Raw genomic sequence first — 26374 nt, 5'->3', positions numbered from 1 at the left:
AAAGATTCCCTAAGAAAGTTCATCTGCCTAATCAATATAGATGAACACAGATAAACAGATATGCGTTTGTGTACATGGACACACACATCAGATTTATACGGAACCAGATCTGAACAATTTTTCTCATCTCATTAATTTTTCTTTTTTTGTCTGCTGCATGCTTTATATGAATCTAATTTTTATTCCTATTTCAACATTTAAAGAAATCATTTTATTAATATGTTAAGATTGCACTTTGGTTATCTTATTGATTATAATTTTGATACAATTGTTCAAACTGTTTGTTGTTTTTTTAACTGGTTTATGTACAGTGGATTGCAAAATGAAGTCCCCATCCTGTTCATAATGAGGATAAAAGAAGAAGCCCATGTAATTTAATCATCTGTAGCCGATGTATCTCAAAGCAAGATTATGTATCAGATAAACATTTGCATATTGTTTTGGAGCACCCTTGCTGAAATCTCCAGACAAAACTTTTTAAGTGGCTTGAAATTGTTATTCTGTCCAGTGAAAAAGAAGGACCAGGGGCCACATGAAGCAGTGTCCCAATATTTAAGGGGCTGCCACAAAGAAGAAATGTCAACCTATTTTCCAAAGCACCAGAAGGCAAAACAAGAAACAACGGATGAAAAACTAATCAAAGAGAGAAGCTAGAACTAAGGAGAAATTTCCTAACAATGAGAACAATTAACCCGTGGAGTGCCTTGCCTTCAGAAATTGTGGGTGCCCCATCGCTGGAGGCTTTTAAGAAGAGACTGGACAGCCACTTGTCTGAAATGGTATTGGGTCTCTTGTTTGAGCAGGAGGTTGGACTAGAAGACCTCCAAGGTCCCTTCCAACTCTGTCATTCTATTAAATCAGTCATCATAAGCATAACTGCTCATCCTGAATTTTTTTGACTAATGGAATATTTTTAAAAGTACTTGAATATGGCATTGGAAAATCCTTGACCTGGTTTATACAGAGATAAGCTCTCATAACTGCCATTTTCTTTTGTACTCCATCTTATCTGATAAGAGTTACAAGATTGGAATTAAGAAGAGTGAAAGCTAGAAGTCAGCTAGCTTTCTATCTTTATTCTATTGTTCTCCAATGAAACACAAAAGAGGAACTATCCTCCATAATCCAAAAGAGGAACAATATTGTGGTCTGCTGGTGGCCAGCAGAGCTGGCAGCAGAGTCGGACAGTGAAGAGGTTGGGGAAGAACATGGGCCAGTCCTGGGGACTGGGGAAAGCTCAGATGAGGGCTCTGTGTCAGAGGCAGAGAGGGAGGTAGACAGCAGTGAGGCAGAGGAACAGCTGGAGCCTGTTCCCAGTGTGCGCATACACAGAGCTGCCAGAAAACAAGAACAATTAAGAAAGCAGGGTCAACTCGGGAGTAAGGCCACACCTTGGAGGTGATTGGCCCCTTCCATAGGAAATAAAAGAGGAGCGAACAGGGAGGGGGCTTTTGCAGGAAATAATTACTTCATTCTGTGATTCTGAGAGACTCTGTTCCAAGTTTTGCCTTGTACTACACTTGGAAACAATTTATGTGGCAGCTTGCCAAATGAGATAAGGTGTGTTGAGAAATATTCCTTTGAAAAACTGTTTGCACAAACCTTGCTGACTGCGAATGAACATAATTCAGTCATGTAAATAAAAGAGGTTTTGCCAGTAATTCCTGCCTCCTGCTTGTTAAGGGAGCCTAGGTCAGAACAGAATTCTCTCTAATCCAGATATGGGAACTTTGCTCCAGCCTGTGTAATAGGTAGTCCTTGCAACAGATGAGGTCATTTGTGAGATTACCACTTTTTTGCAAGGTCCAGTTTCCACAAAGACCAACACAGCTTGGTCTTCTCTCCTGAAAGGACATGGTAACTGTTGATCATAAGTCTGGAAGGGACAGCTTCCTTATCGATTTCAGCTACATCAAAATGGTTTTGGAGAGAAGTCATATACTTCCATACAACCTGATAGGAATCACTTTGAATTTTTATGGATTCATAGAAATAAATTGAATACAGCTCATCTGTCTGGAACCTGCACTGCATATTAGACATAAATACAATCGTCCAGAGATATTTTATGAGAAAAGTCCTCCATTCCTCTAACTGCAATAAAATACCTTATGCCACCAGACTCCAAATTTTGGGCTTAGACAACTTAGAACTACGTCAACTTCAGTCTGACCTAAGGGTAGTACATAAAATTATCTGCCACAATGTCCTTCCTGTCAATGACTACTTCAGCTTCAACCACAACAATACATGAGCAAATAATAGATACAAACTCAAGGTAAACCATTCCAAACTTGATTGCAGAAAATAGGACTTCAGTAACAGAGTTGTCAATGCCTGGAATGCATTACCTGACTCTGTAGTTTCTTCCCCAAACCCCCAAAACTTTAACCTTAAACTGTCTACTGTTGATCTCACCCCATTCCTAAGAGGTCTATAAGGGGTGTGCATAAGAGCACCAGCGTGCCTTCCGTTCCTGTCCTAATATTCCTTTTTCCTTACTCTTTTCATGTATTCAAGTTATGTTTATACTTTTACCCGTTCTGTTATATATGCTTGACAAATAAACTTATGATATGATATGATGATAAATGTCATGAACATGTATTCATTTGCTTCTCAAAACAATATTGGATAAATGAAGAGCATCTGGTTTTGATAGGCAGCTTTCCTCACTTAGATCAAAGATGTTTTTAAGAATTGGGTCCAAAATGCAATCTGTGAATTCAAAGTGAAGACCAGAACTTCAACAGACCTTTTCATTGCATCCTTGTTTTTTGTTTTGATTAGAAACTGCCATTTTGTAATTCCATATAATTGTGGAGACTCTAGAAAGAGTGCAGAGAAGAGCAAAAAGGATGATTAGGGGACTGGAGGCTAAAACGTACGAAGGATGGTTGCAGAAATTGGGTATGTCTAGTTTAATAAAAAGAAGGAGTAGGAAAGACATGATAGCAGTGTTCCAATATCTGAGGGGCTGCCACAAAGAAGAGGGAGTCAAGCTATTCTCCAAAGCACCTGAGGGCAGGACAAGAAGTAATGGATGGAAACTAATCAAGGAGAGAAGCAACCTAGAACTAAGGAGAAATTTCCTGACAATGAGAACAATTAATCAATGGAACAACTTGCCTCCAGAAGTTGCAAAAGCTCCAACACTGGAAGTTTTTAAGAAGATGTTGGATAACCATTTGTCTGAAGTGGTGTAGGGTTTCCTGTCTGAGCAGGGAGTTGGACTAGAAGACCTCCAAGGTCCCTTCCAACTCTGTTATTCTGTTTTATTTTATTTTCTCATTTCTTGGGCAATTTGGAACTTTCTCTACCAAAGAAGAATGGCCAAATGTTTTAGGGCCGTGATGGCGAACCTATGGCACGCATGCTGGAAGTGGCACACAGAGCCATCTCTCCGGGCACGCCAGCCATCGCCCGTTGCTCTTACGGGTCTTTTCACATGCGGGAGCACCAGAAACCGGAAGAGCAGCTCTGAGCCGGCCATCTGGTCTTCGCACATGCATGTGTGCCAAAAACTGGAAGACCAGGTGACTGGCGTGTATGCCAGAAACCGGAAGCTCAGCTTCCCAGCACATGCATGCACACTGGGGAACTGCTCTTCCGTTTTCTGGTGCTTCCGCGTGTGTACTCCAGGAGCTGCTCTTCCAGTTTCCGGTGACACCCCCCCCCCCGCATGTGTGCACATTCCCATTTTGACACTTGGTGCTGAAAAGGTTCACTGTTTTAGGGGGTAAACTTTTAGATACACAAGAATGTGGCATTTGAGAATCCAATACAATAATGGGATTTAGAATTACATTTTAAAATGCTTCCTCCAATAGAAAAAACTCAAAATAAAATGAAAAATGAAACAAAAACAACAGACCTCCTTGCTCCCCACCCTCAAAAAAAAAACAAAAAAAACAGCAGCAGCAGCAAAACAGGGATAAAAGACTGTGCTTCCCCGAAAATAAGACCCTGTCTTATATTTTTTTGAACACTGAAATAAGCGCTTGGCCTTATTTTCAGGGAAGTCTTATTATTTTGGGGCGCGTGGAACAAGATGGGGCTCCTCTTGCCATCTGTGAGAGAAAAATTCCCTCACAGTTGCTGTGCCTATTAATGGCCTTTGGCTTAGACAATTAAATAAGCCAATCAGAGAGCAGCTCCTGGATTTGAATCTCCCGGGCTTTTCTAGGCCCTCCCCTAACTGCCACTGTGACAGTATAAAAGGAGATGTCTGACAGCAGACATTTTAGGTCGGGCTTCGGGATCAGAGGCAGAGCTGAAGTCACTAAAGCCTCTTCCTTCTGAGGAAGAAAAGCCCAAACTCCAATCGCATAGAGCGATTGCACCAGAGAGCTGACAGGACACTTAAGAAAGAGAATGACATCTAATATTCCTTTTGAATAGACCTTGTTTTATTTTATGTAAATAAAAACAGTTTAGTGTAAACTGCTTGTGAGGCTCATTTGTTCTAGTAGATTGTAAAAGAGATAATATTACGGCCCATCGAGGTCCCCTCCATCACATCATCTTACCTGATTTCAAGCTCTGCATTTAAATATTTTTGGGGAGGAGGCTTATTTTAACACATGCGCTCAAAAGCCTGATTGGGCTTATTATCAGGGGATGTCTTGTTTTGGGAAAAACAGGGTATTACTGTCAAAAATGTTGACTGTGATATGATTTTTGACTTGCAGGGAATTTTTTAATTTTTTTTATTTCTGTAATGCCGGAGCACATTTGAATTTCAACATCTTTTTTTTTTTCCATATTAAAATGTATCAAAATAGATAGTTCAAATCCAACAATGTAAGGCTCTTTCCACATCCCAAAATCATGGCATTGCAGAGATCTGCCACTTTCCTCAAGATAGTATTAAACGATAATTCGCCTCCAATATCTTTTCACATATTCATTTATTTTTTAAAATCCCTGGCTTCACTGTTGCTTGGTTTAGAAACTACTATTTCTACGAGATCTGTTTCTTTTCTTTTTCTTTTGCGGGTTGCATTTCCATCCAGATTTCCTTCCTACAAGTTGTGTATCAGCTGATCGGTTGTCATTCTGCTTTGTAAATTGATCTTGTTGGTTTTGTTTTATTATCTCATATGTCTTTTCCATCACTTGTATATCAACTGGTTGATTTATGCACTTGTCTGTAACTTGATAATTCATCACATTAGAATCAGATGACACTGCTCTCAAATTTATAGACAGTCCAGCTGGGGTATCCAAGGAGTCCGAAGACAGTTTATCTACCACAGCCTCTGTAATTTGATGTTTTCCCTTTATTTCCAGCTCCTTTTGCTTGTCCTGTGTTATGCCTAAAGATGTTAAATTTATTTTTAAAATTTTTTGATAAAATTCTTCCGCTTTTTCGACAGTATTCAGTTGGTATCTTACTCCTTGGTGTCTCAATATTAAACCAACTGGGATGTCCCACCTAAATAGAATATTCCTTTTTTTTAACTCATTCACTAGAAAACCAAATTTCTTCCTCTCCATTAACATCTTGGGCGGGAGTTCCTTAAAAATCCAAATCTTTCTTCCACGAAATTGCAAAGTAGAATTATAAGAATTCTGCACAATATTATTTCTAATTTCTCTGTCTGTAAAATAAATCACCACATCTCTAGGCAATTGCCTTTGTTTTGCCAACCAGGAGTTTATTCTATAAATTCTGTCAATCCTGCAAAACACTTCATCAGGTTGAACCTTTAAAATCCCAGCCAGAATTTCAGAAGATATCTTCCTTAAATCATCTCTGTCATTTTCCTGCAGACCTCTCAGTCTAATTGCATATTCTGTAAAATTGTGTTGGATCATTAAAACTTCTCTTTCAATCCTCTGTTGTACATTTTCTTCATTACCAGTCTTTTGATCAGCCTCCATTTTAAGTTTGTCTTCTGAACTATTATCCTGAGTGTTTGCCAAATCCTTTTTAATTTTTTGGATCTTGTCATCCAAATTCTCCTCAGTTTCTTTCATTTTAGACTCTAATAATTTAGTATTTGCATCCAACTGAATCACAAAGTCTGCTAAGCCATTAGCTGTTTTTAAAATCTTTCGATCCAAAAAGCCAAACTTAGATTTCACCAATTCACCAATTTCTTTGATTTCCAACTTAAATTTTTCAAGTTGCTGATTCACAATCTCATCCCTTCTTACAATCTCCTCAAGAAGAAATTCTATTATATTAAAGTCAGGTTTCTGAGACTGGAGAGTTAAAACTTGTTGATGTAATTTATTAATGGGGGAATCCCCCCCCCCACTGCCTGTTTGTCTAGCTTTATAAGTCTCAGTGCCATTTTTCCACGCAGACAAAATTTACTGGAAAAGAGAAAAAAAAAAACTTTTTTCCAACCAAGATCAATATCAGATCCCCAAGGAAAAAAAAAAGGAAAAAAAAACAGAAGTGAGAGTGAGGTTTTGCCTTCAGTTACAGCCAAAAGTATTCATTCCGCTACTTTGTAATTGAAAACGGAAGGAGTTTCCCTTTCAGCCTCTCTTCAAGCCGCAGCAGCAATCGCCATTTTAAAAAAACTTTTTTCCCTTCACTTCACTTCACTTCTTAGGCAAAATAGAATAAAATAAAATACTTGCGCTTCAGGATCAGAGGTCCAGCTCATATCTTCTTTAATTAATTTATTTGACAGATTTACAGGCTTGCTTTTGCCCCCTAGCTCTGTGTGTAGCAGAGATTTCCCAGAGCCCGGAGCATCGGCTGGGGATACGGGGAGTCTCTTCCGCTCCCTCCCAAAAGTAAATAAAAAACTTTTGGGATTAGGCAGAGGACTCTACCCACCCCAGCCGGCTCTATCTCCGTTTCCTAATGGAAACGGAGTTTTTTCGAGCCGCCATTCTGCTGAAAAAGGCGGCTCTTACAGGCAGTGGGTTCGACGATCCCGAAGGAGCGTCCAGCGGGGACAAGCAGCAAACCGGAAGTCTTTTACCGATAAATATATTATAATTATTTTGAGTTACAAGGCAAGAGAGTCATGCTGGGGCATGCAGAAGATCTGGCTGTTACCCACTAAAATGATGGGAATTTATAATCCTGATGAAAACCACAATTACAACTATATGGAATATAATTATAATGTCACTCGGGTGGTTGTTTTTACTGTTATATATACATGAGGATATTCATTATTGATGGGGGCAGAAGATGACTGAAGATTTTGAATAAACTGTTGCACCAGGATGCTATGTTACCCTATTATGGATGATGGATTTAACAATCTAGTGGAAAGACATCAAAGAAGATACTAAATGAATTATAAATTTAAAGTTATTGTCTTTTCTCTTTTTATAAAATGGAATGTATATATAGACATATGTATAATTTAGCAGAGTGGGCAGTGGATTATATTTAGAATTGTAGTGTATGGTAATCTTGCAGGAAACTGGGTTGAAATAGGCTAGTTTAGTGATTGATTAGTTTAAGAAAAAGGATTTTTAAGTCATATATTTTGGGGAGTGGAAGAATTGGATAGAACTGAATAAATGTTAAATTTGGAGAAGGCTGCTTTGAAATGTTATATTAATATATATAAAAGATTAAAGGTTATGTTGTTGTAATAATAATAATATTTTATAAGTTTGGGGGAGGAGAAAAAGGGTAGATTATTGCGAAAAGCGGAGAAAAGCGGAGTTATAAGAATATTATGCTAAGGGTCAGTACTTTGAGGAGTGAGTAAGGGCATGGTAAAATATTATGTAATTAATTATGAATTAGCTTATTGTTGTGAAGAAGAAGTCACGGGGGGGATGGGTGGTGAGGGGGGGTTAGGGAAGAGGGGGGGAAAGGGGGAAAAACTTGTATTTGAAAACTTTTTCAATAAAAAAAAATGTATCAAGTTGCTTATATCATCAAAGGGTTGCAAAGGAGTTTACGGGTAAATTGTAAACAAGGATAAGACATTAAGTGAAACAAAAATAACATTAAATAAAATGAAAAAAATAACACAACAGGGCAACAGAATAATTCCACAACAAAAATACTGCCAAAATACACTAAAAATGGAAGATTTCCACTAAATATTTGAAGATCAAAAAAAAAAAAAAAACCCACACACACCCTCCGGTTGATGGAAGTTCCAAATTCAGGTCATTACAACCAAAATATTTTCTAGAAATCTAGGAGATACATAAGTAAAAAAAGAAAGAAAAGAAGAAAAAAGAAAATAAATTTCAGAATAATATCTGTAGTACAAACAAGGCTGTAGACACACATCCTCCTTTTTTCTTTCTATCAACCTTCATTTTATTCTTTTCTTGTCTCTCTCTCATCCTCCCCAATTTCCCTCAATTGCACATTTAAATCAAAACATTTTTTTTTCCATTTGGGAACTAAACTATATTGTTCTGCAATTAGAAACATCAGCATGTCAAGTACCATAGAGAGCTGAACAATTAATCATCAGAGACCCACATATGGGAGTTGAGGGAATTATTCAGAATGAGTTATTTCTTTGGTAGTCTCTTGTGTTATTTTTCAGCTACAGCTGACTTTTTTTTCCTATTTCTTTCCTACTATCCATTTTAGTTTTATGGAAAACTGCATCATTCCCTAGCCTACAATACATCCACTATATAGCAATCAGTCCAACCAGCAAATTGTTCAAAGCTGATAGGGTGACATACAGAAGACTGTATCCTGGACCCATTCTGACTTTCCCATCTCATCATCCTTCTCACCACTAGACATATTGGTTGACGGGGGCTGGAGCAGTGGTGGGTTTCAAAGTTTTTTACTACCTTGATTTGATGGAATTTGCCCTGAAACTAAGAGGTTTGAGAGAACACAATCGAGAGAATTTGAGAGAGATCTTTGCAGAGGCTTTTGCAAAGATAACTGGGGAGCAACAAGCAGATCTCTCATTGCAAATTGACAAAATATATCGTGTTAATTCCTGGTTTGCCAGACAGAATCAACTGCCAAGAGACATTGTGATTTACTTTACAATGAGGAGGACCAGAAATGAAATTTTACAAGCTTTCTATAAAAATAAACTTCAAATTGCAGGACAAGAGGTTTTAGTGCTGAAAGAAATTCCCCCCAAAATGTTGAGAAGCAGAAAGGAGTTTGCTTTCTTGGTGGATGAACTTAGAAATCGACAGATTCAGTTTAGATGGGATGTCCCAGCTGGACTGGTGGTGAATTATATGGGAGAAAGGTATCGCCTAAACACAATTTGGAAGGCAAAAGATTTTTATACTAATGTATTAAAGGCTGGATGCCCACCATCTCAGGAAATGAGGAGAAGAAAAGAAGAGCTGGCAATACAGGGACAGAAGGAAAGTAAACAGCCACAAGCTGCAGGAGAGACCTCGCTTATTGAAGAAGATTTATTGCAATTTTTTGGTACTGATCAACCTTTGGAAGTAGCAGAAAAAAGAGAAGAACCACAAGAACAAAGGCAGACCCGTGCAGCAGCAAAGTGAAAATAACAAGATTTAAAGATACAGCAAACTCAAATGAAAGCTCAAGAAGCTACAAAAACAGAAGCAGGGGTGGGGGCGAGCACAAAGCCGAAGAGAAAGGTGCAGGAGGATCTTCAGCTGGTCCTTTTAAAGCTTCAAGGTGCCAAGAATGGCAACTAAATTTCTGACTTGGAATATCAATGGTTTAAATTCACCACAAAAGAGAAAGAAAATATTTCATTATCTGAAACAGTTTAAAAATGATATAATTTGTCTGCAAGAAACACATATTAGAGTGACAGATCAAAAATACTTGATAAATTCAAGATTGGGAACACACTTTGTTGTATCTGCCCCAGAGAAGAAAAATGGTATAGTTATATACCTAAGGACAGATTTAACAGCTAAATTAATTGAGGCAGATGCTCAAGGAAGATATATTGCAATTGAACTTTTAATAGAGGGGAAGAAAACACTTTTAATTGGAGTATATGCTCCCAATCAATAGCAAGAAAAATTCTATAATTTTTTGCATACTAAAATAATACAATGGGATTATAAATCGTGTATATTAATGGGTGATTGGAATGGAGTACTGGACAGTCAAAAGGACAAAAAAGGACTACTTCAAAATATCCAAAAACGTGCAAGACTGCCCAAATCTTTTTTTGACATGATGAATGATATGGAGTTGAGAGATATTTGGTGAGAACGAAATCCAGAAGAAAAGGATTTTACTTTTTTTTCTGACAGACATCAATCCCTTTCCAGGATTGATTTCATATTGATTACTAATGATTTCTTTTCTAGGGTAAAGAAGACGAAGATATGTTCAAGAATTTTATCTGATCATAGTCCAGTGTGGATGGAATTAGAGCAGGAAAAGGGACCCAGAAGGTCTTGGAGGTTAAATGAAAATTTGTTTAGATATGAGGAAAATGTGAAAGAATGTAAAAGACATATGAAATAATTTTTTGTTATGAATATGAACAAAGGTACACCTATGGAAATGGTCTGGGATGCACGTAAATCATATATGAGAGGAACCTTAATACATTTGAATAATAAATATAGACGTAGACAAGAAAAAAAACGGAGGGATTTAGAAGAGGAAATAAAAATGAAAGAGCAGGCACTCATATTGAATCCAACAGATAAAAAAATAAAGGAAACAATAAATTTGTTACGAGGGCAGTTTAATATGTTGATGACAGACCAAGTGGCAACTAATTTACAATATGCTAAACATAATACTTTTTGTAATGCAAATAAACCAGGTAGATGGTTAGCCTATTTGTTAAGAAAGAAACAAAAGCTACATACTATAGAGAAGATAGAATTCAAAGGTAAAGAGGTATATCAACGAAATATGATTAAAAAAGCTTTTTTAGAATTCTATACAAAGTTATATGCTAGTGATACAATTCAAGGTAAAGACATAGACAGATATTTACAGGAGGAGAATATTCCTGTAATTACATCAGAGCAGAGGGAAGGATTGAACCGACCAATAACTTCGGAGGAAATTATTTTAGCAATTAAACAGTTGAAGGGGGGTAAAGCTCCAGGCACAGATGGATTGACAGCTGTTTATTATAAAAATTTGCAGTTAGAAATGGTAGAACTGCTTAAACAACTATTTCAAGTCGGAGGAGATGTACCCCCTTCTTGGAGAACAGCTTTTATTTCATTGATTCCAAAGGAGGACCAAGATCATAGTCAACCTAAGAATTATAGGCCAATATCGCTTTTAAATACTGATTATAAGATTTTTGCTAAAATACTAGCAAATAGGTTAATGGTAATTATGCAACAAATGATTCATAATGACCAATCTGGATTTATAAGTGGGAGACAAATGAAAGGTAATGTAAGACAAATTGTAAACTTATTGGAATATATGGAAAGGAACAACCAAGTCCCTGCAGCGCTTATCTTTTTGGATGCGGGGAAGGCATTTGATCGATTGAATTGGCAATTTTTAGTGAAAATAATAGAAAAGATGCAGTTTGGAGAATACTTTACACAATCTATTAGAGCAATATATCAGAGACAAACAGCACAAATAATAATTAATGGTGGTTTAACAGAAACTTTTAAAATTGAAAAAGGAACAAGACAGGGATGCCCTTTATCACCATTATTGTTTATTTTAACTTTGGAACCTTTATTGAATAAAATACGAGGGTCAAATAAAATAAAGGGAATTAAAATTAGACATCATGATTATAGATTAAGAGCATTTGCAGATGACTTGGTTGTTACCTTAACTCAACCAGTACAATCAGCTATAGGTTTAATGGATATAATTAGCCAATATGGACAAATGTCTGGATTTAAAATAAACAAAAAACAAAGATAATAACTAAAAACATGATGGCAAAGCAAAAAGAAGAACTAGAAAGACTAACAGGACTTGATAAAAAGGTGGATAAGACCTTTAAAAGCCATATATTAAGGAATGCCTTGTTATGAGTTTGGAAAAAGTATCAATATAAGTTAAATTATAAGATACCTATATGGGCAATACCCAGACATGCGATAGAGAATATAAGTGTAGAACAAAAGAAAGAGGTGATTACTTATAAAAAGCTTCTTAAAATGGAAGGGGGGGTATTGCAGTCAAAATCTTTAAATGCATTAAAAGAAGAAAGAATAATTCAAACTTGGTTTCAGTATGGTCAGTTGCAAGCTAGATGGAAAGAAGATCAGAGAATTGGTATCATGTAGAACGAGGAAAATTTGGTAAAACAATTAGAGACCAAGGTCAAATGCATATAAAAAGATTATACAATGTATTGATAGAAATAGATTCAGAAACGGAATTAGTTAAGGATTGTATGATAAAATGGGCACAAAATATTCAGGAACCAATAATGATGGAAACTTGGGAAAAAATATGGGTTAGAAACGTAAAATTTACGCAAGCACAAAATTTAAGAGAAAATTTTTATAAAATGTTCTGTAGATGGCATTTAGATCCTAAAAAGTTGGCTTGTATGTATCTGAATTTACAATCTAAGTGTTGGAGATGTGATTGTGATTATGCCATTTATTATCATATATAGTGGACTTGTAAAAAGGTTAAAGCATTTTGGATTAAAATATGGTGGATTATCCAATATATTCTTAAAAAGAAGATAAAGTTTACTCCACAATTTGGCAGAAATGGCGAAGATTTTGGCATATTTGAAATATCACTCACAAGAAAGATATATATCGGAATGGAGAAGATGGATTGATTATATTCAAAACAAATATCGGACTAAAAAGTATCAAATAGCTTATGAATGAATAGAAAAATTAAGAGTATTTATGCTTAGTTAGTAAAAGGGGAGTTAAAGTGTGAAGGGGGGAATAGGAATCCTTAGTTTATTAGCTTAGTTTAGCATATGATTGTTAATTGTTATACCCTGTATTTTGTTCTGGGAAGTTCGGGGGGGGGGGTAAGGAAGGGAGGGAGGGATGGGGAAATACTTGTAATTTTTTTTTTCTTTCTGTAAAACTCTTTAATAAAAAAAAAGTTTTTTACTACTGGTTCTGTGGGCGTGGCTTGGTGGGTGTGGCAGGGGAAGGATACTGTAAAATCTCCGTTCCCTCCACAATCCAGGGGAAGGTTACTGCAAAATCCCCATTTCCTCCCGATCAGCTGGGACTTGGGAAGCAGAGAATAGATGGGGGCGGGGCCAGTCAGAATTTTTACTACCGGTTCTCTGAGCTACTCAAAATTTCCGCTACCAGTTCTCCAGAACTGGTCAGAACCTGCTGAAATCTACCTCTGAACGGTATGTGAGGAAATCATTTTGTGTATATTTGGGACTCTTTAATATTTTCTGTTTTATTACACTTTTCTGAAAGTATGTCTTACTTTGCAGTTAGGGACTGTTTTCATCTTTAAAAAATCAAGCTGGAAAAAAATGAATTGTAACCATTATTCAATAAAGATGAAACATTTTTTAGGAAACTATGCTGCTCCTACAGATTAACAATGTGATCCTGCACAGAAATAAGAGCCATTACTTCTTACTAGAAAGTAAGCAGGTGCATTTGCTGGGAAGTGAAGCCTTAGTCAGTTCTATTTGCCTGCCTCCAGTCATCCTGGAGTTAAGAAAGCCATGATGCAGAATTGCAGTCCATTAAATAATGTAAGAATTGACTTGGTAGATCAGATCAAGAGGCCATCTATGTGTCTCTCCATATGTGTCATCTATACGTCTCTCCTTATGCCCTCAGGAAATTGAGAAAAAAGATGTAAGAAGAACCTTCTCATATTAGGTCTCTCTCATTTAATATAAGCCATTTAAGACTAGAAGCCCCTGATAGTCTTATCTTTCATAATTCATGCTGCCTTTTCTTAAAGTCGTCTACATTTCTGATGGTCACCATCACATCTGCAAATAGAACATTCTGTGGTGTAACTATGGACATTGCTACCCAGTGACTGGTCTCTCTTCAGCAATTTTGTTAGTATCCCTGTTCCTGTTCTCTAGAGCTGGGAATGATGAAAATGAAAGGGAGGGGGGGAAAAGGATATTTAGAATAGAATAGAATAGAATAGAATAGAATAGAATAGAATAGAATAGAATAGAATAGAATAGAATAGAATAGAATAGGGTAGGGTAGGATAGGTAGGGTAGAATAGAATAGAATAGAATAGAATAGAATAGAATAGAATAGAATAGAATAGAATAGAATAGAATAGAATAGAATAGGGTAGGGTAGGATAGGTAGGGTAGAATAGAATAGAATAGAATAGAATAGAATAGAATAGAATAGAATAGAATAGAATAGAATAGAACAGAATCTTTTATTGGCCAAGTTTGATTGGACACACAAGGAATTTGTCTTGGTGCATACGCTCTCGGTGTACATAAAAGAAAAAATACATTTGTCAAGAATCATAAGATACAACACTTAATGATAGTCATAGGGTACAAATAAGCAATCAAATCATATTAGGAAACAGTCAATATAAATCGTAAGGATGCAAGCAACAAAGTTACAGTCATACAGTCATAAGTGGGAGGAGATGGGTGATAGGAACGATGAGAAGATTAATAGTAGTGCAGACTTAGTAAATAGTTTGACAGTGTTGAGGGAATTATTTGTTTAACAGAGTGATGGCGTTCGGGAAAAAACTGTCCTTGTGTCTAGTTGTTCTGGTGTGCAGGGCTCTATAGTGTCGTTTTGAGGGTAGGAGTTGAAACAGTTTATGTCCAGGATGCAAGGGGTCTGTAAATATTTTCCCAGCCCTCTTTTTGACTCGTGCAGTATACAGGTCCTCAATGGAAGACAGGTTGGTAACCATTGTTTTTTCTGCAGTTCTAATCATCCTCTGAAGTCTGTATCTGTCTTGTTGGGTTGCAGAGCCAAACCAGACAGTTATAGAGGTGCAAATGACAGACTCAATAATTCCTCTGTAGAACTGGATCAGCAGCTCCCTGGGCAGTTTGAGCTTTCTGAGTTGGCGCAGAAAGAACTTTCTTTGTTGTGCTTTTTTTTTTAGTTTGCCAATGTGCTTCAGCTTGCAAACTATTCCCCTTCTCTGCATGTACAACCTAACACCATGAGTATGTAGTGAAAGAAGCAAATTCATTCATCAAATAAGACCTTAAGAATGGAGATGGGGGCATTTTAATGGAGTGGGGGAGTCTCGTCAGGTAGGACCAAAACAAGAATTCCCACCAATGGATAAATGCCTGCTCCAAAGCAACTTTCCTCCAGAGCAGAAGGTGAACTAATGATTGGCCCAGATTCTGAAGACCTATAGAAGCTTCAAGGGAGCTTAGAAATACGGAGTGGCCATTTCTATCTCAGGTTAGTGCAGCCTTTGCAGATGGAAGAGACCACAATGATATGTAAGAATCTCTTCCTTCTACTAATTTAGAATCCCCCCTCCCTATTTTATTTCAATTGATGATTGAGGTTTTTTTTTTTAACTTCAGCATGATTTTAGACATCATGTTCCACTTATTCTGGATTTCTTTTCAAGTTTTAAAAACCCCAAGCACTGTAGTAACACCCTAAAAATTCTATATGTGCTCAAGAAGTTTACTTAGGCCTGGCTAGAAAATACAGCAAATGATAATGCAAAACTCCCAGAGAAGATTGAACAAGAATTCTTTCAATTCTCTGAACTTTGCATTAAAAAAGAGACAACTTCTCCTCTGTTTGATTGGATACCTCCAGTTTTCCCTCATACAAAAGGCATTTATGATATAAAAAGGTTGGCATGAATTATGAAATACTTTGCATAGACTAAGTTCAGTAGAAAGATGTCTCTTTATCTCAATTTTACCCTCCCTTGAGGTTTTCATGACTCTATTAGTTAGGAACCAAGCAGGTATGGTGCTTTCTAGTTGTTCGAAGCAAACAAAAATGAACAAAAAGTAAACAAGCATTTTAAAGAAGCATTTGCATCTTCTGATCAAATGCACAGGAAATGTAGAGATTTTATTTATTCATTTTTTCCTATTATAGTGCAGAAAATTCAGTTGATTAGTTTTGGAATTTAAACTCAGCTGATTATTTCAGGATGTCACATTTTTTTTCATCTGGTTTTAACTGTCTATAAACTACTTCAGGGACCATCTAAATAGATATTGTGCTGTTTTTTGCAATCCCAGAGATTAGAGGATGCTTAGACTTCTGATCCCATAAATGGTAAGAGAGCATGGAACTGAAGATAGATTTTCTCTGTGCTGGCTCCAACATTGTCAATTCACAATGTCGGCTGGCGGCCCCTAGGATGAGGGCGTTCTCTGTGGCCGCACCGACCCTCTGGAATGGGTTACCCACCGGGCTCCGGACGGCCCCCGACCTCTGCACTTTCTGCGCCGACCTGAAGACATGGCTTTTTCAGCAAATTCCCTAATCTGCTGCGAGGTTTTAATTGTCTGGGTATTTTAAATTAGCTTGTTTTAGCATTTTTATTGTTATGTTGTTTTTATTTTGTGAGCTGCCCCAAGTCCTATGGGAGAAGGGCGGCATATAAATATGATAAAATAAATAAATAAAGTAAATAAATTTGTTACAGGCCTTCCATAGAATATTAAAACCTTCTTATTAAGACAGATTTTGAATTGTAGCAATTATCTTGCACTGTTTTGAGATTTTGTAAAAGAAATTTTAACATTACATTTTTTAAAATATATTTTACCAGTTTATGCAGCTTTGTGTTCACATTGGTCAGAATCTTGGGAAGTGATAGACACAGATATAAAATAAATATGAAATGCTCTAACAATACCTCCCCCATTATCATTCTTTCACTCCCTTGTTATCCTACCTAGAATTAAGGAGGATTTTCCTGACAATTAGAACAATTAATCAGCGCAACGATTTCCCTTCAGAGCACTTATCTTCGCTACTAGTTCACTATCGTGACTGTGACCGTGTGTGCTTCGTGCGTGCATCACTTCTGCACATGTGCAGAACCTTCTGCACATGCGCAGACTATCCGTGATGATATCCGGGTGGGTGGGCAGAGATTCCCGCCGCCGCTACCGGTTCGTGCAAACCAGGGTGGTAGAAATCCACCACTGCTTCAGAGATTGTAGGCACTCCAATACTGGAAGTTTTAAAGGAGAGATTGGATAACCATTTGTCTGGAATAGTACAGGGTTTCTTGCTTGAGAAGAGGATTGGACTAGAAGCCCTTCAAGATCCCTTCCAACTCTGTTATTTGTTCTCTTCCCTCCACCAAAAACTAAGAAGCATTGTGCCTTCTCTTCCAAGCAGCAATTGTTACACCACCAATCAATCACTTCTTTGTCTCACTTTGTTTTCCCTCAAATTTATGGGACATTTCAGAAAAGGGGATTTCTAATTTCCTCTCAAGCCATAACCCTAGCTTTAGCACAGTAAGCTAAAGCATTTCTCCTCGCCTTGCACCCATTCACAGACTCTGTCCGGTTTATTTGTTTGGAATAAATTCCCATAGGTGGAAGAGAAAAGCTGATGGCATGGGAATATCTTAACGAGAACTCTTTTGACTTGTCTCTTTGAAAGAGCATTTTTACCCCCTCCTGACGCACTGAGTGCTTCATCCTCAATCATCTCTCTATGCATAATTCATCCATTTGTCCATCCATCTTTAAGTAAAGACCGAACACAGCTACTTTACGTTGAGAGGGGAACTGGTAATGGCATTAGGTTTTCCCATAATTCAATCTTGGCACAATCTCATGTACTTGTTTTTCCAGGCAGTTAGCCTGATGTAGTTTGAGTGATTGCTCGGTCGATGTGTTTTTGAGCCTCCAGTTATCCTGAGTAAGAGGGACCCAAGAGCCCAACGGGGTCACCTCCAGTCCAGGATAATTGCTCAGAAGTCTCTTGAAGCAGCAGCAGAAACATTGTGGGGTCTGCAAAAACAGTTCAGTCCATAGCAACTCTTGATTTTTAGCCTGGTCTAGAAACCTCTTTAAATTGTACAGTTTTGCAGTATTTACAGTTGTGTACACATTATGACTAGATTTGCTTCTATGATGATGATGATGGCGATTTTTAAGTCATGCAAAGCAAAGGATTCTAGAAACTGAAAACCAAATCTTTGGTAAATTTAATGAAAAGAAGTTTAATTAGTTTAATGAAAAGAAGTTTAATTAGTTTAATTAAAAAAAAGACTAGGGATGACATGATAGCAGTGTTTCGATATCTAAGGGGCTTCCACAAAAAAGAGGGAGTCAAGCTATTCTCCAAAGCACCTGAGGGCAGGACAAGAAGCAATGGATGGAAACTAATCAAGGAGAGAACCAACCTAGAACTAAAGAGAAATTTCCTGACAGTTAGAACAATTAATCAATGGAACAACTTGCCTTCACAAGTTGTGGGAGCTCCAACATTGGAGTTTTTAAGAAGAGATTGGCAACCATTTATCTGAAATGGTATAGGGCTTCCTGCTTGAGCAGGGAGTTGGACTAGAAGACCTCCAAGGTCCCTTCCAATTCTGTTATTCTGTATTCTAAGTGGTTTGATCTGGAAAAAAAAACTTTTACCCAAAAATGGCTAAAGTATCACATGGACTCTAATAATCTGAAGCTCTTCAGTTATAGATGATCAGGGAGAACTGTGACTCTGTCCTTACTTATAGTAACCTAGACCTAACAAGAACCCACACTATCAATCACTTTCTCCTGCCAGCAATTCTGTAATCTCGCTTCTTGCATCATAACTTCTCTGGCCCTGCTGACTGCCAGCCAACTAGATAGCAAGCTGGATGCATGCCCTGGTCTAGCAATAGAAAGGCTCTTTTGGAAGAATCTTTTGGAAGAAGAAAATTCCTTTTTAGCCGTACCTTAGGACAATAATTGTAAATGGAGACTTGAGATAGTTAAAATCAGAAATTCTGTAATCAAGCAATAAATCCAAAGGAGACATAGGAGGGTATGGCAAAGTGAGATCAACACAACAGAACTGAGGCTTCAAAAGTTGTTCTCGATGTTTTCTTCCAGAGAGTGAAACCAATGAAGTACCATGTTTTCCCAAAAATAAGACCCTGTTTTATATTTTTTGGAACCCCAAAATAAGCATCTAATTTTCAGGGAGGTCTTATTATTTTGGGGCACGTGGAGCAAGATGGGGCTCCTCTTGCCATCTAACCTGATTTCTAGCTCTGTGTTTAAATATTTTCAGGAGGGCTTATTTTCGGGGGGAGGCTTATCTTAGCGCATGTGCTCAAAAGCCCGATTGGGCTTATTATCAGGGGATGTCTTATTTTTGGGGAAACAGGGTAGCTAGGTTCAGACTCCACCCAATTAAATTATGTTAATCCTTAGAGTCTGTTCTTCTGCTGGCCTGCTTCTTGGAAGCCTCTCTGACCTGGGGACTCAACCCTCTGTTCTTATATCTTTAAAACATGCCTCTGCTTGGAACTGGGTGGCTGAACCTCAGAGACTGAGAGGTGGTCCATGGATGCCAGCAGAGTCCTGCAGTTTGCTGGACCCACCTCTGCCAGAGTAGAATTACTGGATCTAACCCTGCTAGAATCACCCGACACCAGGTCTATAGTCACTAGATGCCCCTAGCTCCACTCCCTCCCCCCTCCTCCTCCTTTGAAAACTAGTTGAACAGAATTTTATCTAAAGAACCTTAAAGTTGTCCTTAGTTGTTCTGGTGTTACGAGTTGTGTCCCCCTCCTTTCAGGAGATAACAAGTAATGTCAATTTGGCCACGGGTACAATGTGAAGTCATTCACCAACTATTTGGTCAGTGTTGCCATCAGGTGACTCTTATGAAATGGGAGGAGCCCAAAAACAACTTTGCTTCCACTGCTTCCTCATGCAGCCTTTTCTACACCGGTTGTTCAGGCTGCTTTTCGGTACAGGTTTAACATCCCTTTCTCCAGTTTTCCCTTTTGGGGAAGGTGCTCAGGTGGTCACTTTGATATAGTGGAAGAAATTGATTATCTAGACCCATTTCAGTTAAGTTTCAGACCAGGATTTAGCATGGAGATAGTCTTGGTTGTAACAGGGGTGCGGTTGCTTAGCAGCTAAGATGCTGAACTTGTCGATTGAAAGGTCGGCAGTTCAGAGTTCGAATCCCTAGTGCTGCATAACGGGGTGAGCTCCCGTTACTTTTTTACGAAAGCACGTAAAAAAATGAAAGTAGAAAAATAGGGGCCAACTTTGGTGGGAAGGGAACAGTGTTCCATGCACCTTTGGCATTGAGTCATGCGCTGGCTCTTCGGCTTTGAAATGGAGATGAGCACCGCCCCCTAGAGTCAGGAACGACTAGCATGTATGTGTGAGGTGAACCTTTAACTTTACTAGTCTTGGTTGTGCTTGTAGATAACTTGGGGCAAGGCCTTGGATCCCCAAAGCATGTCCTCTTTGTCACAGCATCTTCCCTATGGAATAAGATTCGCCCTTGTATTTGTGTGACTCCCACTGCATGCTGGAAAGCCTTAAAGACCTGGCTATTCTCCCAACAGCCAGGTTTAGGGTAGTTGAGGCACGGCTGGATTATGTGTGGATATGACGGATTGCATCTACCTTCAATTGTTTATTCTTTTATAATTATTGTATTCTGGTTTTTATGCTGCTGCTTTTATTATATAGCACCCAGAGTCCAATTGGAGCTGAACAGTGCCTAAACAGAGTAAATTCTGCAATTGCACAAACCCTCCTATAGCTCTTTTTGAGCATACATCTAGTGAACTTCTAGACTGTGCCTGTGAATGACAGTTGTTCAGAATCAAGTTTTGACAAATGCCTACCCACCAGTCTAGCCATTTGTCAATCCTTGCCTCTTCCTCTACCCCAATTCCTAGACCATGTTAAGTGACTGATGGATGATACGATGGGCTCCTCTAATTCTGAAGCTAACATTGATAACCTAGTACACTCTCAGCCTGTAGTTCAGGAGGCAATTGTCTGTCAGCCACCTGAGAGAGTCAAACACAACAGGAATGGCCGCTAATTCAAACAGCAAAAATTATAGGCTGGCAGCAAAAGAGGAGTGAGCAGCAGCCATCAGCACAGCTCCTCATATTAGGTAAAGCCAGTAATTCTGGGCAGTGGTGGGTTTCAAAACTTTTTAATACCGGTTCTGTGGACGTGGCTTAGTGGGCATGGCAGGGGAAGGATACTGTAAAATCTCCATTCCCACCCCACTCCAGGGGAAGGTTACTGCAAAATCCCCATTTCCTCTCAATTAACTGGGACTCGGGAGGCAGAGAATAGATGGGGACGGGGCCAGTCAGAATTTTTACTACCAATTCTCCAAACTACTCAAAATTTCCACTACCAGTTCTCCAGAACTGGTTAGAACCTGCTGAAACCCACCTCTGATTCTGGGTCTTGTCTTAGCACGCTCTTAGTGTGTTCCAGATTGCCCCTTCTTGAAAACAACTTTTCACTATGGACTTCTGTTTCCTTATTTTTGTTTTTTCTATTCATTCTATTCTATTTTGTTTTTTTTCTATTCATTCCCCTGCAAATGGATTCTTAACTTATGACCCATGGATTGGCTATTTCCTCTTAGCTCTAGACTATTAGATTGCAATGGATCTCTTCTTTATGGCTGAATTTAAATCCCAGCTATGAGTTACAGGCAACATCTTCTTTCTCTGCAGATTATTACAGATAATTTACAGTTCCTGAGCTCTAATGTTATCTGCTTATTTAAGGTCAGGTTAATCGATATATTGGAAAGATGCTAATTGACTCCTGTTTGTTTACCACACCACCTAGTGTAGGATGGCTGGTGACATTTGCTAGGAGGGAAGAAAAACAGCTGGGAAAATCTACTAATTTTTGTTCTTAACATGCCCAGTAAATAAAGAACAAATATACTAGGATAGGGGTTGCCAGTTGGGACAGCCAACTTCATCTTGGTATAACTTTTTAAAACTGGGTCAAAAACTGGTACACAGCAGTTAAACTGAGTTACAAATAAAAATACGATACCAAGGCATTTCTCTCCACCTTATAAGCAACAGTTAATCTGAAAAGTACTTGAAAACAAAAATATAATTGCCTTTTTTTTTTTTTTTTGGCTACAAACTACACAGAATTGGGTAGTATCCCCATTCAACATGCTGAAAAGATATGTGTCGGCCTCTATGTACGTGCTTGCTATTGGCTGCCATAGTAACTGGGGGGGGGATATATAGGTGTTTGGGAGGAGGAAGTGAGCTGGTGGAGATGTCTCCTGAAAGGGAGCAAAAGGGGGGAATTTTCTCATCGTCTTCGGCACAGCTGAATGGAGTTGCTGATAGTCCGCCAAGGTCAACCGTTCTGGCATACCAGAGGGATGGGACCATCTGAAGTTGCACGTCACATGATGCCTTGGGGGGCTAGGGATTGGACATTCAGCCAGGGTCCTTGGGGGGAGGGATTTGGAAATACTTCCAATATGTAATTTTCACGCCTATTGCCTCAGATCTTGCTTTCCTTTTGTTGCATTCAGTTCATTCTCAGTAAAAGTACCTTTCTCTACAAACATGGAGTCGGGGTTTTCCTTTCTTGAGTTTTGAACGGGGGCACACCTGACAATATGTACTAAAGACATATTCAGCAAACAGACTGAAGCATGACATGTTTCCCCCCCCCCAAAAAAAGTAAAATTCTGAGTAACGCACATGGGATATCTGCTATAGGGAGATGGGAGCTAACAGATGGTTACAATGTTCACAGCCAGCAAATTCTGAATTGATGGTAGGGACCAAATACTGAACTGAATATGAGGGTAGATACAGGCAGAAGGAGGAATGTGAATAAAGACAAACAGCTCTTCATCCCTGAAGAACTATAAAGAGGGAGATCTGCAGAAGAATATGGCTGAGCTAGGAGCAGGATTCTGCCCAAGCCGGTCGCCTGTTCTATTAGTGGGTAGGAATGACATGTCAACAAAGACTCAAGGAGACCACAAATATCTTGACAGCAATGATGAAAATCCTGCCATCCTCAATTCTGTTGACGTATATGTCAAATGGAAAGCCTTCATCACGTGTATCACACAATCATAACATATGAATAAGTTAGTAGAAGAAGCTTATTGTCATCAGCCTTCCTCGTGGGGAAGTCATATTTACTTACAGTAATGGTTTCATTATGGAATCTGAGTTATCTTGTATGTGTGCTGTCAAAGTTAATAGCAGTCATTTGTTATGCCTTTGGTGCCATAGGGAGAAAGAAAGGAAATGTAGATTTTCCATCTTTAAATAAATAAACACATTTTCTTTCAGCTGCACAGAATCTATGGCACAACCAGTGGCAGTTTCCTAGCTCTCGTTTCCTCCCACCAAAGTAAGACACCTGGCAGCCATTTAAAACCATACTAGATGACTGAAATTCATTAACTAACAAAGTCAATATATGGGAAAATAAAAAGTGATGCTCAACCTACGATCACTAGAATTCATGAGTTCTACAATAGATCTACAATGGAGCTTCAACATCTCCAAGAGCATTCTAGAACAACAGCCCAAGACCACAGATCTCAAACTTGTAGAATTAGCAGCTGAGGACTCTAAAGAATGACCTTTGTACTGCACGTACATGTAAGAATGTAAAATGATCTTGATCATTTGGCTTTCATTTGGTTTACATTTAGATAGACATTAATCCATTTTGCAGTTGATCAATATCTAGTCAGGACATAATTTTCCTTTATTCCTAAATTCTTTATTTAAAAAATCTATTGGAATTTGCCCCAAACCATACTCACAAATGCAACTATTGTAGAGCTGAATGCATTAAATGACTTGCAGAGCTTATTTATGTTCGGTAGAAATACATACTATATTCATATGTGGAAAAAAATGATCTTTTAGGCACAAATGGACAGGAATGAACAACCATTAGAAGGTTGGGGATTTAATTTAATTTAAACATTTTTGGAAATCCATGGACCATAATGGGTCACTAGACAAAGATGGAATTCTCTGGGTTTTTTTGAGGGGCAGGGGAGAAGCTTTTAAAAAGTTTATTGTATGAGTTTCCCATCTCCGATCAGAGGCAGTCTATAGGTCTGCAAAGCATAGCTGACTAGGGAATTCTGGGAGTTGAAGTCCATACATCTTAATGTTGTCAAGGTTGAGAAATACTGTTCTAGATAGTTAATCCTTGAACAAAGAACTGGTAAATAATATCCCTGAAAGCCAAGTGAAAAATGGCTGATTCCACCAGAATGGAAATTTCAACAATGCTCTGTATCTTCAGAATGTGAGGCCATCTCAGAAACATATTCAGCAAACAGAAATGACCGTGAAAAACTCTTAAAGGAATCCCACGTTTGCATACTAATTAAGCCCAAACAAAAAGATAGAAATAAACTTCTACTTACACATAAAGCACACTTTTCTGGTCTCCAACCTGGCCTCCATCTCCCACAGTTAATGTATCATATCCTCTCTCCAAGTCAAATTCTTCAAAATTAAGTTTGATTACCTATCAAAGACAGAAAGTATTAGGTTGGTTGATTCAATTGTTAAGGCAGAATCAGTTCGTGCAACAGACACCATAAATAGGCAACATTCTTTTATAGTGGCAGGATTTTTAGTCCTGACTGGAAGATTCTCAGGTTCATATCTCTCCAAATCACAACAATAATGTAATAGACCTTTAGCAAACTACATCTGATGGTATGACTCAGTGCATAAAAAACTGTTCTAAAATTGAACTTGTGAGAAAATGTGTTACGTAAGTGCTTAGAAAGGTCACACCAGGAACCAACTCAAATGAACCTCCCAATATACAGATGCCATACCAGAGGTGAGTTTCAGCAGGTTCTGACCAGTTCTGGAGAACTGGTAGCAGAAATTTTGAGTAGTTCGGAGAACCGGTAGTAAAAATTCAGACTGGCCCTGCCCCCATCTATTCTCTGCCTCCCAAGTCCCAGCTGATCGGGAGGAAATGGGGATTTTGCAGTAACCTTCCCCTGGAGTGAGAATGGAGATTTTACAGTATCCTTCCCCTAGATTGGGGTGGGAATGGAGATTTTACAGTATCCTTCCCCTGCCACGCCCACCAAGGCACACCCACAGAACTAATAGTAAAATTTTTTGAAACCCACTACTGTGCCATACCCGGAATCTAAATCACATTGTTTTCATAGATTTCAGCTGACTCAACATGTACAATTATTTAGAGTAAGGATGAAGAATTTCTGATCCACTAAGATTTCCCACCAAACCCATAGAGTAGCAACTGAAGCTTTGTTCCATCAGTCCTTCATTGGAGAAACATACTATCAACAAGATTTTGCTGAAAGATTCCAATGTCTGGAAACTAGTAAATGAAGGTGATTTCAGATGAGAATAGATTCAATTATCATTTGCTTTGTCCAGCCCATCTAGTTTATAAAAAGAGAATCTGCACAGTAACAGTAACAGAGTTGGAAGGGATCTTGGCTTGGAGGTCATCTAGTCCAACCTCCTGCTCATACAGGAGACCTATACTAGGGATTCAAACCACCGACCTTTCTGATTGGATGAAGATGCTATCATTTGCCATGTGAACAAGAGTTTGATGTAACACCAGTCTGATCTAAGACCCATGGTTTTGATACTGTGCATGGAAATAACTGAGTAGAGTTCTCTTTAAATAATTTGATAGTGATCTCCAAATTAAATAAGGGTGGAGATGGGAAGGAAGGGTTTAGGATCAGTTATGATTATTCATTCATGTTCTGATTCAGTTATTATGCTGAGATTGTAATGGACTCTTTTTCCTATTGAAATAGCAACCAGAGCCTTTTCTTTAATCGTTACGATGCTGGTAGAAATGACATAATCCAGAATTGGCAAGTTTTTATTTCCAAAGCTGACTTCTGCATTTCCATGAGGTTTTCTGGATTTTTATGTTTGTCAATGAGCAGTTGAAGTTGAAATGGTGGCTAAGCAGTAGTAAGAATTGAATGCATTTTCTCGGACTTCCACATTTCATTTCTTTCTTTTTGATACCCTCCTGTTTCTGACAGCCTTTTCTTCCTTCCACCTATAGACCGTTGGGCAGATCACTTTTGTCAAAGTTGATCTTTTGCAGGCTGTTTCTAAAACTGGGCTGCAAGTTGCATTAAATTAAATCCCAGCTATAATTTAATATACATATTGTTCCTCTGTTTTGTAGTTCATCGCTCAGTTAATTGTTATGAATGTGCATGCACCTGAAACATCAAATTAACCTTGGTGTCACGGTGATGTTCTCTTTAAAGGTGCCATAAAGAAATGTTGACTTTGTTAACAAATCAATGTGTTAACTAAACAATAGATCTGATTCTATCTTTATATTGAAAGAGACATTTTCTAAAGTGGAAGTAAGTAAATGTTGATTTAGAAACCCTGGAAGAATTCTCTTATGGGCTGAAAGAGAAGAAGATGACGAATGGAGATGACAAATATTCATAGCCGATTTCATAACCATCCTACCACAATTGAATAAGTTTATTCTGTTGATACACTTTTAATCTGCATAGTCATGTTGAACCATGACGGTTCTGATCTAATGTTTGA

General features: G+C 38.2%; 1 protein-coding gene across 2 annotated transcripts in view; it reads right to left on the bottom strand.

Annotated features, from left to right (window-relative positions):
• The window catches only part of CSMD2 (CUB and Sushi multiple domains 2), an 822245-nt gene that overhangs the window by 317611 nt on the left and 478260 nt on the right, over positions 1–26374 (bottom strand). Inside the window, exon 11 of one of the 2 annotated variants that reach the window (XM_034413370.3) lies at positions 24208–24311. The exons of the other annotated variant lie outside the window; for it this stretch is intronic. Coding sequence (XP_034269261.2) covers positions 24208–24311 — 104 coding nt within the window. The remainder of the gene's footprint in view (positions 1–24207; positions 24312–26374) is intronic. 2 annotated transcript variants of the gene reach the window in all.

This window comes from Pantherophis guttatus, chromosome 10 (assembly GCF_059756535.1).
Source record: "Pantherophis guttatus breed Tessera chromosome 10, ASM5975653v1, whole genome shotgun sequence".
In the NCBI taxonomy this organism is placed as follows: Eukaryota; Metazoa; Chordata; class Lepidosauria; order Squamata; family Colubridae; genus Pantherophis; species Pantherophis guttatus.
The sequence above is the reverse complement of the archived record's forward strand: the minus strand, read 5'-3'. Positions and strand labels throughout refer to the sequence as shown.